The 14,979-nt window shown below is 36.3% G+C and overlaps 1 protein-coding gene across 5 annotated transcripts in view; it reads left to right on the top strand.

Annotated features, from left to right (window-relative positions):
* The window catches only part of LOC144973706 (uncharacterized), a 13,637-nt gene extending 3,544 nt beyond the window's left edge, over nt 1–10,093 (top strand). The window contains exons 1-5 of one of the 5 annotated variants that reach the window (XM_078916522.1): nt 1,086–1,171; nt 1,905–2,006; nt 3,304–3,535; nt 4,080–4,156; nt 6,584–10,093. In XM_078916522.1, coding sequence (XP_078772648.1) covers nt 1,913–2,006; nt 3,304–3,535; nt 4,080–4,156; nt 6,584–6,693 — 513 coding nt within the window. In that variant the 5' untranslated portion in view covers nt 1,086–1,171; nt 1,905–1,912 and the 3' untranslated portion in view covers nt 6,694–10,093. Of the gene's footprint in view, nt 1–1,085; nt 1,172–1,260; nt 1,411–1,443; nt 1,610–1,904; nt 2,007–3,303; nt 3,536–4,079; nt 4,157–6,583 lie in introns of those variants that run through there. The other 4 variants (XM_078916523.1, XM_078916521.1, XM_078916525.1 and 1 more) reach the window with 4 other exon arrangements.
* The last annotated feature ends 4,886 nt before the right edge of the window (nt 10,094–14,979 follow it).

Genomic DNA, 14,979 nt, shown 5'->3' with positions numbered 1-14,979 from the left:
CTCAAGAAGTGGGTGAGAGAGGGATCTAGAAATGACTTTGGGTTTGAAACGAATATTTTTTGTGTTCGTGGATAGCTCACACGGTAGAGCCACGCTCTCACCTGCCAGGCGGAGTTGTCGTACCAATAAGGTCGCAGGTTCAAACCCCACCACCGCCGCGAAAAAAATTTTTATTCTCTATTGTCTTCTGGCACTTTTCTACTCACTTCATATCTTGTTGTTACCAACATAAGTGCCTGCTCCACTCACTTTTCTGAATTAAAAATTCACCCCATACACCGGAGCATACTCAATGTCTCAATCGTTTCTATGTTATATGTTTGTGATGAGAATATTGGCTATTAAGCTTAACTGCTGGTCAAAATTACTTCGCGATGGTGGCGAACGAATCGGCGATCTCAAGAAGTGGGTGAGAGAGGGATCTAGAAATGACTTTGGGTTTGAAACGAATATTTTTTGTGTTCGTGGATAGCTCACACGGTAGAGCCACGCTCTCACCTGCCAGGCGGAGTTGTCGTACCAATAAGGTCGCAGGTTCAAACCCCACCACCGCCGCGAAAAAAAAAATTTTTATTCTCTATTGTCTTCTGGCACTTTTCTACTCACTTCATATCTTGTTGTTACCAACATAAGTGCCTGCTCCACTCACTTTTCTGAATTAAAAATTCACCCCATACACCGGAGCATACTCAATGTCTCAATCGTTTCTATGTTATATGTTTGTGATGAGAATATTGGCTATTAAGCTTAACTGCTGGTCAAAATTACTTCGCGATGGTGGCGAACGAATCGGCGATCTCAAGAAGTGGGTGAGAGAGGGATCTAGAAATGACTTTGGGTTTGAAACGAATATTTTTTGTGTTCGTGGATAGCTCACACGGTAGAGCCACGCTCTCACCTGCCAGGCGGAGTTGTCGTACCAATAAGGTCGCAGGTTCAAACCCCACCACCGCCGCGAAAAAAATTTTTATTCTCTATTGTCTTCTGGCACTTTTCTACTCACTTCATATCTTGTTGTTACTTATTTTGTACTATTTTCATTAGTATCGATATATGAATAAGTGATCTCGGCGACACCCAGCATGTTTGCTTTGTGAATGTCAGCTAAGCCTTTTATGGCCAATTATTTAATTAAAAGGGGGAAAAAAGAATTTAAAGCGTACATTGAAAAGTAAGTTTAATATATTGACTTTGTGATATGTAAAGATACAGTTCTGCTTTTATATCCATTTTAGAAGTAAAAATGGATGCTTAGAACTATTTCATAGTTTTTACTACTTATTTGGCTTTTATTTTATTGACATCCTGACTGCCTGGGACTAAAAGCGGAAAACTTGAAAGTAAAATAAACCTTCTTTAACGCGAAATTTGGGATAAATATTGCATAAATATCCATCAAGCTTTTCAAGTGTAAGATTCTATTGCCGGTTGACTTCTATCATTGTTTAAACACACACGACAAACCTTATCCTCACTGAACACCAGTCACTAGACTACCACCACTTCTGGGCCTGCTACTGCTACTGGCCACTGTACTGGTCACTGTCACTTCACTACACTAGAGTTCTTGTGATCAGTACTGCGTCCTCTCCACTTGACGTGGTTCTTTGTAGTCTTACAATTTATATTACATTAATTTCAAATTCAAATTGTCGTGAATAGATTTTTACATCTCATTCACGATGAGAAATAAATATAATATTATGTATGCACAAGGCATGTATCGTCATAATGTATCTCCACAATTAACAAGGGAATAAATCAATACATAAATTTTGTGTTTACACAGAAGTTTTTTCTCCTGAAATTTGGATTTTTGGGGAGGATATACATTTTTTGTCGCATCTGTTATTGAATTGTTAAGTCCATACCATTTTGAGGATTGTCAAGCTATTCATTTTCAGCTTCTACCATGGATGACTTAATACAAGAGATGATCTGGTTGGGGACGTCCATCCGCAGGAAAAGGGAACAAGAGCTTTCATTGGCTCGCTCTCAAATTAAAGGTATCTGATTTAGAGTTTGTGTTCTATTTGATAAGTTTTGGTTAATTTGAGTTCAGAATGCGAAACATTTGTATTTGGCATGCAAAATGATTTTAATGGTTAAAGTTGTTTGTGACGTTAACAGGAAATTTTTCCTTTTTCTAGGGCCTGCTCTTAGATGTTGGTTTACTAAATTTAGTGATTTACATTACAAGCCTAGTGTGAAGCAAGTGACTTAAAAAAAGGTTCTGAGCCTTTTTCAACTGACGAAATAGGCCTTTGACTAGCCATTTTTCATGCCAGTCATTTAGATAGAAGGCCATGATTTATGTGGGAAAGAGTTTTCATTCCTTCTTTTAGAAAAACCATTGAATTGTCTTGCTTACCCATTTTTCACATACATACCTTTCATACTGTTTTCTGGATTTGCATAAAATTATTCATGTAAGCATGAAATATACTTTGAATGTTCTCAGATCTTATTAATCCTTTCACTATTTGTGATTTCACCCGGGGTCGCTTGCTTTCCAGTGTATTTTAGACAATTCCACTGTCCGTTAATTCACCAGTTCATGAGAGGGAGTGGATAACAATAGCAATAAACATTCAGAATCAAATACGGTCTTGTAATGAAGTGTGCCTGAAGCTGGAGTTACCATGCTTTTAGAGGCATGTTGTTTATATAGAAAAAATTAAATGAGAGTCATTTAGCGTGATAAGTCTGAAACATGCTTAATAACGACATGCTTAAAGACGGCATGGTCTAAACCTAGTTACCCTTTGACATGAAAATTTACATAACGAAAAGTGATTTATCACTTTGAAGCCACTCCTCTCAAAAACCACCCATTGATATCTATTACACCAATGTTAATAAATCTGGTCACAATTACTATACATTGCAGTAAAACTTAGGGTCCGCAAAACTGTCATCTCCCGCATTTTAGTCGCATCCCCCAGATTTTTATTACAAAACTCCCTCTCAATTTGATGTACCAGGTTGGCAGTTATGCAACATTGGAGCCAAACCAGGTGTCTCTCAGTTATAGTCAGTCGGTGACTGAAAATGGCCTTGTTGGATGTGATTTAAAAATATTTTTTTTGATTGATGTTTTCAATGTGTGGTTTGTGGGATGATTATTATTATAATGTTGTGGTTTCAAAGTGATAAAACACCTTTTGAAATGTAATTGTTTAATCTATTCAGATTTGAAATTGTTCTGATCATGTTGAGTGCCTTACCAGTGCCATCAGGAGTCTTGATCTGATACTGACAATTCCTAAGATAATTCTGATTTATTTATCTCATTCTATAAAGACCTTCAAGAATTGAGGCAATCAGTCTCTCGTGTCAGTGCTGATCAACAAAATGCCTCAATCGTTGCTTTGAAAAGGGATATAGAGAAGATGAAGGCAGAGTCTGAAAACAAGCTGAAGGAGTTGGACAAGTTTAAAAAGGAAGTGCTGGTTGAAAGAGACAGAAATGCAAAAATGATGCAGGACCTTCATGAAAAACAAAGTGAAATGCAGAAAGTTTTTCCTCGTGCCAGGTACCATTTTACTATTAAAAAAAAAAAAATTTTACCAGACAATACAGTTTCGTGCCCTTGAGGGCCTTTGAAAAAAAACAAAACATTTCTCCCATTGAAGTTTGTTGGCAGTGAGATGGTTGATGTGTGATAAAACAGACAGGTGCAATATCCAACTCTCCGAAGTTAGCTGGTGGTAAATTTCCGCGATTTTGGAGTCAATAATTATCATCCCGTGTTGATGGTTTTCCCCGGATCTGTGGAAATCCACGATTTTGGTTTTTCCTCAATCAAATGTACTGGTTGTGAGAGACTTGATGAGTGGTGGAACTGAAAGGTGCTTTTTCCCTCTCCAGAATTTTGCTAAATCCTCAATGATAGTTATCTCAATTGCTCTAATTGTGGGAGCTGATGCAGTAAAAATGGGGCTTAAAGGCAATCACCCCCCCCCCCCCCCCCCCACCCCCCCTCCCTCTCCAAATTGGAAAAAAGAAAGAAAAAAACAAATTGTACAAGTACAAGTTTTTAAATTCTGAGTCTTCCTTTCTATTTATCATTGTAACAGATATGCTGTCAATATGTACAGGGATGTGAGTCGTATTCGATGGCAGAGTCAGCTTGATGACACGGATGTCAAGGGATGTATCCTTTCTACCAGTTGACTTGTTTTAAAGTTTGTTAGCAATATTATTATTATTATTATTATTATTATTGTTATTATTATTATTATTACATTGGTCTCCGTTATAAGCACTATGGTTTTAAGAACGATTCAGCTATAGGCTCGCACTGGATGTGAATCAGAATGATTACTATATAAATTTACCCCTTTATAAGCATAGCAAAATAGACTCTGTTTATAAGCACACTCATGTAAATGTTGAAATAAAAGATCAAATTAATCAGTAAACATGGATTGTGAAACTATCAAAATGCTATGATGATGTAAACTACACCAAAATATTCTATCAAAAGAATTGCATGTCATATACCCATTCTATTAGTTAACATCTGCTTGATGAAATCAAGTCTTCCATAAAATCTATAGTGATAACAATAGCCAGATTTTTTCAGATTTAAAGAAATTGCCTGGGAGTGGGGGGAATAGGGACAATAATTATCATGATAATAATAAGAAATCATTTATCAAGTACATGCTCTCAATAAAATATATATTCGCAGAGGGGAAAAAATAAAATAAAAATTACAGTTCAGCAACAAAAACTTTATTTAAAAGCATTCAACTAAGTTTAATAAAAGCTATTTTAAACACTTCTGTCTTTAAATATGAGTTAAAAGAGTGAGAGCTTGGAGGATTTTGTTTGTGGAAGATTGAGAAATTCATATTTTTGGAGTTACTTCTGAGAAAGCTCTTTTGGAAATTTTTTTCCTTGATCCAGGCCATCTAATTTTGAGTTGAGTAGAAATTAGAAAGGGAAGATCGTAAATTTCTTGATTTCACATTGTCGTCTAAGAGAGACTTTGTATAATCAGGAGCTTGTCCGTGTAGACCTTTGTAGGTGAAAGCGGCTACTTTGAATTTGATTCTTTTGGTAATTGGAAGCCAATGCAGGGATTGGTGGGTCAGGGTCATGACACGCATGTGTCCACCAATAGTTGATGTGGAACTGGATGTTGTGCATGGACAGTATAAGGAACAGGGTTGCCAAATTATTTTCAGGCATTCTGCCAAATGAATTTTAAAAATCTGCTAAATACCACAAAAATCTGCCAAACAGTACTATTTATAGTTACTTCTTTGAAAACTCATCAATTTTGTTAAACAAAAAATTCGAAAGGCCAATGTCATAAATTTTTTTTCATTTACTAAATTTTTTAAAAAGCACTAATACATAAAAATTGCCATGGAAAACGTGGAAAATAAAATCTGCCAAACTGCCAAACACTTTTTTTTCTGCAAGACGACTTCAAATTCGGCCAAAAAAAGGACATTTGGCAGAAAATTGGCAACCCTGATAAGGAGGGGATAACTAATGATGCAGAGGCTGTTGCAAAGGACTTGCAAGGTGGAGATAAAGAATAAGGAGGGGCAGAGGAAGAGGAGGTGTAGGATGAGAAGAAGAGGGGGAGGAGGATAAATGAGAGTCAAGCAGACCAACAGAAGCAATCAAACCATTAGAATTTACTTTTCACTATATTGTTGAGAACAGAGTTGGGGGAGAGGGGAGGTGGGGAGGTCAGTGTAGAGAAATAACAGCTCGCATAAATGACTCTGTTCAGATAATAGTTAGACAACACAAATTACAAGCTTCTGAATCCATTGTCCCCAACGTATGGTACGATGTCATAGCATAATGTTACAGAGAAAACAAAAAAAAGCAACCTCTAAAGAAAGAAAATTACAGTTTCAAACATTCAATTTCGTGAATTCATTTATAGAAACTCATATTCTGCTGACTATTGGATCTGACAGATATAGACTTAGCAACAAAAAAAATCAGAATCCGATTATAGTTATAGGCATGGTCAAGCATTCTCTCTCTCTCTCTCTCTCTCTCTCTCTCTCTCTCTCTCTCTCTCTCTCTCTCTCTCTCTCTCTCTCTCTCTCTCTCTCTCTCTCTCTCTCTCTCTCTCTCTCTCTCTCTCTCTGCCTGATTTCAGAAGACCATGACTATCAATGGAGACCACTACATTATTGTTATTATTATTATTATTATTATTATTATTATTATTATTATTATTATTATTATTGTGTGGCTTTGTATAACACTCGCCTTCTGATCTGTAAGTTCCTGGTTTCAGTCCTGCTGTGGGCTGCACAAATTTGAGTCTTTGGAAAAGGCTCTTTATTCACATTCTCTCACCATTCTCAGGTGTAAAATGGGTGCATGTCTAGTAACCACATTGTCTCTGTTAAAAAAACTTGTATTAGCGCCTAAAAGGAGACGTCATGTCTTATCTGTTAAATGTTGCTGTGGGCTTGGATTGTCTTGTAAAATACTTTGAGCATATTTTAGTGGATATTTCACAATAAAGAACCTCCTTTTTTTTCTTTTTGTTTATTTTTATTGTTTTTTGTTTTTGTTTTTTTCTTAACTAAAATGTCAGTCACCTGCAGTAAGTCTGGTTCCAAGACATTCAAGTTCGACACATCCAAGCAATCCCAGTTTTTCATCACCAATTCTTTATGGGATCTTGTTGATACTGACTCAACCTAGCCCTGGGTAGAATGTCTGTTCCTCCTCCCCACTCCTCTTTCCTTCGTATGAAAATGTAATGTACATAAATGCATCTTTCTGGTCTACTTTTTAATTCGTCGTCCTTTATAATTATAATGTCTTTATTTGATTCCTAATTGTTCAGTTATGTCTTATCTCATTGCAATGTCTTACATGGTTATGGGGACCTAATAGTAATAGTAATAAATCACACTTCTTTGGAATGGTTTAAATCCATTGAAGGTGCTAGTTGTTTTTTTTTCCCTTGCTACTCCGGAGTTTTAATGGCTCTGTCCCATGAACTTATCGCAGACAAGTTTGAAATGGAGACTCTGCCTTTGAAGTAGCTTATAATGTGTTGAAAAGGATGTTAGACTAAAACTTTGATTTTTAAAAAAAGAAGAATAAAGCATTTTATAATGTCATACACTGACAAATCCATTTTCTTTTTTCATTTTGACGACAAAACTTTTACCTCAGATATTGTAGAAAATGGTAGGGGCTGCCTGAAGCCGGTGATCATAAAATACTAACGAAAGAGTGAAAATGGAGAGGCTTCGTATACTAAGCCTCTTCATTTTCACTCTTTCGTTAGTATTTTACCTCAGATATTGATAGATTAGGATTACACCCACACATTGCATGCATACAACAGCATCGCTCAGTCTTCCATCATCATTAAAAGGGATGTATCTTCATTAGTGAAAATACCGATTGCCTTTATACTTAGGTAATGGGAATGTTTTAACTTTTGTGTCATGAATGATAAAATTATACTGTCACGCAATATATAAAAATATAAAAATATTTTAATATTGGCAGTCAAACAATTAGTTATTAACATTTCGAACATGCAAAGAATTAGTTTATTAAAGGTGTTTTTATTGAACTTTGACAAAAGGGTGTTGCTGATACCAACCATTTTCTTTAATGATTAGAAATTTGATAGGAAGAAAATGAATAAATCATGAATTTGACTTTTTTTTTTTTTGTGAATGGAAATGGAAATATTCGAAAATTGTAAAATCATTTGGAAAAAATTTTTTTCAGGATGTTACGGGTTTTAGTTTAAATTCGTTTGCAAAACTTTTTTGTTATTGTTATATTCAAATGGCACCCCTTCCTGAATGACCCAAGCAAGCTATTGGTCTAGAAAGGATGAATTTTGATATTTATGAGGGTTGACCGTCATGATTTCTAAAGGAATTATTCAACAAATAAAAAATATACATCAAATGAAAGCTTAAAATCTCAATTATACAATGCTACCTTTATTTATTATTCCTTATAGACACCATCTCTATTAACAAAGATGCACCATCGATATACTAGTTGTTGCAACGTGTTCCTCTGAACCACCCGTGAGGGATCCAACGTGCACTTTTTTTGTTGTTTTTTTTTAGCCTACAACATCACTAAACAGTGAGGCATTGCAGTAGTTGTTGGAATTTATTTGGCGATATCGTACTCTTTCCAAAAAAATCCCAACAACTACTGCAATGTCTCACTGTTTAATGTCGTGGCGATTTTGTTGAGTCATTTCATCAACTCTCACCTGATGCTGTGCATCTTTCAAAGTGATGGATCGACCACAACAAAATTGATTTTGAAGATTTCTTTCTGTTGGATTGCCTCCATTCCATCTTCTAACCCACCTCACCATGGTACTCACATTAACAGATTCGTCACCATAGACATTTTTCAAACGTCTCTGGATTTTTATTGGTGGTGTCCCTTCAGTTCTAAGATACTCAGTAGCCGCATACTGTTTCAAAACAATTTCCTTATTTTAATAATAATAATAATAATAATAATAATAATAATAATAATGATAATAATATATGCTTTATTCATCCAAAAAATGGAAATTCGTTTACAGACGTGGCATGCATAAAAATGTATAAACACAAAGTTGAGAATCTATGGCGACAATGTATACTATATATGCAAATGCCCACAAATGTAAAAATATACAACCAAGAACCAATAGCAACACTTTATATATTAATTTGATAAATTGAGTCCGAACTTGTGACATTTTCACCGAATTTCAATGAACTGTGGATACTGGTTTGGTCAATTGTTTATGGATGTTATAAAAGAGGTGATTGTGGCTTGGCAATTTCAGAGGTGATGTAATGAGCAAAATTGTTTCAAAATTTGATAGCACAGGAGACAAGACTTTTCAGTCAAATCTCATATATAATAAAAAGTTTGTCCAGCTGCTTTTGTCCCAATTGCCAGCTTGCACTGTAATTATGCAGTTCCCTTCGATTGATATCGTTATTAATGTTGGTGTTATTACTACTATATTATTATTATTATTAATTCTTGTGTATATACTACGATAGTTGATAGTCGGATGCTTTTATTTCCTTATTATATTCTATTGATGTCTTCAATATAATTATCATTGTAGTTTATTATGTGGATGTAAGTTGATAATAATGACATCTGTAAATAGAACAATTATGGCATATATTTATACTTTAGATACTTAGAGATGATTTCCAGCACAGGTTCTCAATGATCCTCTTCGCTGGACTCAGGTGTCATCTTTGTTTCTTCCGGTTGCAGATTACGGTGAAGACAGAATGTGATGCTAGACTTGTAATCATAGAAGATTTCTTGGTTTTTCCAATAGCTATCCAGTCTGTTCTTGAATGAGTTAAGTGAATTAGCACTGACAACTTTCTCTGGTAGACTGTTCCACACTTGAACCACTCTAACACCGAACTAGATTTGAACATAGATTATTAACTTCTGAATTGGGGTCTTCTGACCTCTTTCCTTAGGCAGAAAGGTCACTTGCTGTGTCTTCTCTCCCCTTTATCTGTTTTGCCTTTCGATACATTGCTTTCTGTCTTTGTTCTGGATTAACATTGTTCTTTTTTCCTTTTTCTTGGATCTTGCCGATATCCTTTGCTGGAGGGAGGCAGTCAAATGGATGGTACCTTTTTTAGAGATATGATTTTTTTTTCACTGTAAATTTTCTCTTAGCAATGCCACTACCATATTATCTCATTCGTCTGTTGTAGTGTTTCTTTCATTCATCCTGTTTTGTTGATAAAGAGGAAACCCGTAACGTCCATGTTATTTATCTGTTTTTGTATATTAAATCGAAGCTTACATTCAATTTCACATTGTTATTTAAGAAAGAAGCAAAACATACACAAACATTTAAAATTAAAGCAAAGCTAAAGAACTATTTGTTCAGTGAGTGAGAGGACGTTTCGAGTTTGTGACTAGCGGTGTACAGTGGCAGTGTGTGATTATCAATAGAATTCTGTTTACGAGAGTATTTTAGTATAATATGTGTAATCCATGACTTGCTGATGTAAAGTGCATAGAGCATGACATAGTCATGATTGTATGCTGTAAATAAATACTAATCATTTTATTATTGTTGTTGTAGTTTTATTATTACATTTTTTATTATTATTATTATTTTATTTTTTTTATTGATATTGATACTTCAGTGGGATCTTTTGACCTCCCATGGTGGGTGGAGAGGTCACTTTTGTTGCGTCCACTCACTCAACTCCGATGACCAAATGGTCGTTGGGGGGATGTGTGTGGTGCAGCCTTCACAATCCAGATGACCAGATGGTCGTTGGGGGGGGGGGGGGGGGGGTGCGTGTGGTGCAGCCTTCACAATCCAGTGCCGCTTAGCATGGTCATTGGTCTTCTCTATCAGCTTGTATTATAATGTCAAAAAATTGAAACAACTGAAAAGCTAGTTAGGAATATCAGGCACTTGGTGTGCAGAATGTATTTCGAGTTTTATATCTCTACTATGTCTCGCCTCTCCTCTCGTCTTAAGGCCTTTCGCTTCCTAATCATCCGATCGGGACGCCTCGGCTGCCTCTGTAATCCCAAAGGCATTTGATAAGTGAGGCAAAAGACAATTTACTGAGTTGTGGCTCAGTGCCAACAGGCGTCAGCCATGTTGACCGGAAATAAAATATTTCTACTGTAAGTGAGAGAATGTGGGTAAAGAGTCTTTTTCCAAGGGCTCAACTATGCACCGCTCATTGGGCGGGGTTCCTGACCTCCCATAGTGGGCAGGGAGATACATATTGTGTCTTCTACCCTCTTATATCCGTTTTCCAACTTGCTTTCTGTCTACTTGGTTTTGTCCTGGCTCTGGCCGGATACCCTGCCTGGGAGGGAAACAGTCAAATGTATAGTTAGTTTTGGGAGATGATATTTTTTTCCTTGTAAATCATCTCTCTATTATGCACTATATTATTTTTCCTTTTACATATTATGACTTGTAAACAATTGAGTGTGTTCCTCTTGGCAGGGACCTGTGCTTGTGTCTGGATGAGACATTTAGTGATCTCAAATTAAGTACACTGATAGTGTGCTCTTGGAATCTGCATCTATTCCCTATTTGAAGCAATTCCCCTTTGTCTGCCTTATTCTTGGGTTACTTTAATTGTAATTCTAGAACTTTTTACTATCTCATTTTCTTCCTTTTTACTGGGGCTGATATGACCTTAATGTGTTGCAAGCGCCGCAAAACCTTAAAAACAAACAAGTACGCTGATAGTGATAGTGTTCTCTTGGAATCTACATCTGTTCCCTATTTGAACCAATTCCCCTTTGTCTGCCTTATTCTTGGATGCTTTAATTGTAATTCTATAACTTTTTACTATCTCATTTTCTTCCTTTTTACTGGCGCTGATATTATGACCTTAATGTGATGCAAGCGCCTTAAAACAGACAAACAACAATATGCACCGCTCAGAATAGGACTCGAACTTGGGACCTTCCGGTTCGATTCGAAGGCGAGTGTCATACCACATAGCCTAACTGGGACTGGGATGTTAGGTATGCCATGGATTATTCTTTTTTAAACTTGTTTTTTTTTCTGAAAGTTTAAAGCGCTTGCATTGCGACACTTGTCATTCCATGTATCGAAGTGAAGTAGTAGACGTCTACTAAAGAATGGGTCAGACAAATGAGATTGCACAGGATCCCGACCTGAGGAATGTTATTGAAATTGAAGTAAAAAATCAATAAATTTTATATCGCGCAATATTGACTAAATTATGTGTTCAAAGCCTTTACATTGTGACACAAGCAGCGACATTTAACATAAATACTAGAGCAGTTATATGGCCCAGCATCCACTAAACGTTCTCAAAGCACTTAACAAGGGGTCCTTGGCCAACAGCAACACGTAACGTAAAACAGGATATGGTGCTTTTAAGGCAATATTGCAACTTTTCCGACAAAGACAACGTTTTTAACGGCCAGGTACTCATTTTGCACATGAATACGGTGAGAGAATGTGAGTAACTAGCCTTTCCAATGACCCAACTATGCGTCGCTTAGAGTAAGAGCGGGACTCGAGCCCAGGACCGTCCGAGGGCGAGTGTCATAGCACGAGATCGTATAGCCGCTGAAAAGACTAGACCTACTACAAGACCTGCAAAACGTTGTTGACCGACCGGGTATTCGTTTTATAATTGAGAATAGTGAGAAAATGTGATGATAGCGATTCTTGAAAGATTTATTTTAATGCATCTACTTTGTGCAGTCCACGGCGAGATAGGGGACAGCGTGGCGTAGCGGTACGGTCTTTGCTTCTTACCCAAAAGGTACCGAGTTCGATCGCCCGCCGCTGCGCTTTGTGCCCCTGAGCAAGTCACCTCGCCCTAGCTCAATTTGCGGCGCTGCAATGCGGCTGACGAATGATTTTGAAGGGATCGACATTGAGGATATTTTGAATGATTTTTGCACTGAGACAAATACTTCAAAACCAGATTATAGAACAGTAAGGCCAAAAATATTCTCAAATCAGAACGAAAACAAACGGTGAGTCAATCGATCCAGTACAGCTGTTCAAGAAATTCGTCTGCAAAAGACCAACGAAGTCCAGAGATCCCGATTCGCCTCTGTATCTCACGTGTATCTTTTGCTGTCCCCTCCCCCCCCCCCCCCAACAAGATAATAAAAATCACCTGTCACAAAAACACATCGAGCCTTCAACACTATCAAATTGATTTGACATAATAACATAAGTGCTGTATTCTATGTGGGAATTTAACCAAAAAAAATTACCATCATGTCAAGTTCACAATGACAACAATACAATCACAGTCTGACACAACTTCAAATCATCTAGAACGAGTGGTTCAAGGCTCAACTTTTCATTACTGTACCTTTAATTTTTCTTGAATGTTATCAATATAATCCACGGTTGCGAAAGCAATCGAAACTCAATCCAACGAATAAACACAGCAAACGAGGAAACATGCTTGCAACAACACACCTGCAAAGATGTGTTTAATGTGACCGTGAACTGTCATGTTTGACCTAATTCAAAAGGAATCTGCGTTTACTGTTTGGAGTCTTTCAATTCTAAATTAAATGTTTATGGAATATCTACTGGGTGGGGATCCTGACCTCCCATAGCGGGCAGGGAGGGGGTGGGGGGGGGGGGGGGTCCATACTGTGTCTTCTATCCCCCTATGTCTGTTTTCCAACATGCTTTGTCTTTGTCTTGGAATGAGATTAATTGGTTTTGTCCTGGCGCTGGCTGGGAGGGAAACAGTCAAATGCAAAGTTATTATTTTGAGAGATTATATTTTTTTCCTTGTAAATCATCTCTCTGTTATTTATTATTATATTTGTTATTTTTAATGTATAATGTAAGCATCTGAGTGTATTCCTCTTTGTTGGATTTTGTGCTTGTGTCCGGATGAGACTGATAGGTGATCTCAAGCTAAGTACATTGATGGTATGCTCTTGGATTCTACATCTGATCCCTGTTTGTTCCCAGTTCCCCTTTGTCTTACTTTCTCTTGGGTGCTTTAATTGTACTTCTAGAACTTTTTACTATCCCATTTTCTTCCTTTTTGCTGGCGCTGATATAATCTAAACGTGTTGCAAGCGCCGTAAAACCCTTAAAAACAAACAAAAACAATTATGGAATATCTAATTAAATCACTTTGAAGGGTGGACTAAAGATATTCTTTCACAGATTTGGGTTTATTAAATTCATATTTTTATCGCAAAATAACCCACTCGTAAGCTCGTGAGTTATTTGCCGCGATAAAAGATAACTCATTATTTAATAAATCCAAACCCTCGAAAGACCGCTATAATATTCGATACAAACAGTACACACCCAGAGATTATTTACAAGGGAAATAAATATCATCTACCAAGACACGTGAACTATACATTTGACCGTTTCCCTGCCAGTAAGGACACCGGCCAGAATAGAACGAAGTAATCTCATTCCAAGACAAAGACATAAGGCTGACATGGCGTTTTTTTTTTTTGTTTTTTTTTTTTTTAAAATAAAATCCCAAATTTTGCAAGCTAAAAACAGCAAAATTTGCAAAAATTTGCAAAAATTTAGCTAAAATTTGCGATTAATTTTCATAAAATCTATATGTAATTAGTACATGAAAGAGAAATGTATTTATTTGTTTTTAATGGTTTCACGGCGTTTGAAATAATGTAAGGTCATATCAACGCCAGTAAAAAAGAAGAAAGTGGGATAGTAAAAAGGAAACTACTCTTGATTAATCGTTCTACAGACGCTATCAAGTTAAAAGGGGAAAAAAAAACTCGTCTTTTTTTCTTTTCTTTTTTTTTTTTTTTAATGCCTTAAAAAATATTATGATTGTTTTTTCGGTTTTTTCTTTTTTTTTTTTCTTTGTAAAATCTCGAAAATTTGAAAAAAAATAAATGCAGATTGTGCGGCCGCAATGCAAATCAGTGGTTTTATGCGATTTTGAAATCCATGCCAGATAAGGCAAGTTGGAATTAATCGATGATGTCATGCAATAGAAACAATAATTTGAAACGGAATTTCATTAACAGACACGCATTTCATTGTTTACAACAAAATGGCCGTAAGAAGGATTGAACAAAAATGAATATAACAGCTAAGAAAAAAAAAAAAAAAAACACAATTTACCACGTGATAAGCCACGGTGCTAATTCTATTCCTCCTTTTCTTCTTCTTCTTCTTCTCCTCCTCCTCCTCCTTCTTCTTCTTCTTAAAAAAAAAGCTGCTATATTCATTTTTGTTAGATACGTACTTGTAGCGGCCTACCGCTTCTGGCAGTTTAGAATACCATAAAGTCGACCATGAAACGACATTGCACAATATGCAATACAAACAAATTTACTTAGACTGCTTAACCCTTTCACACATTGTTACCTGTGCAGTTTTAGTATAGTACTGTACCTCTCTTCGAGTTTATCACACATGATTTGCAATTCATTTATGAATTCACAATAAGTCTTACAAATGATTGG

The sequence above is a fragment of the Berghia stephanieae genome, chromosome 5 (assembly GCF_034508935.2).
Source record: "Berghia stephanieae isolate SIO BIC M18660-M18661 chromosome 5, UCSD_Bste_1.3, whole genome shotgun sequence".
In the NCBI taxonomy this organism is placed as follows: domain Eukaryota; kingdom Metazoa; phylum Mollusca; class Gastropoda; order Nudibranchia; family Aeolidiidae; genus Berghia; species Berghia stephanieae.
Note: the sequence above shows the minus strand (reverse complement) of the source record. Positions and strands in the feature narration are given on the sequence as shown.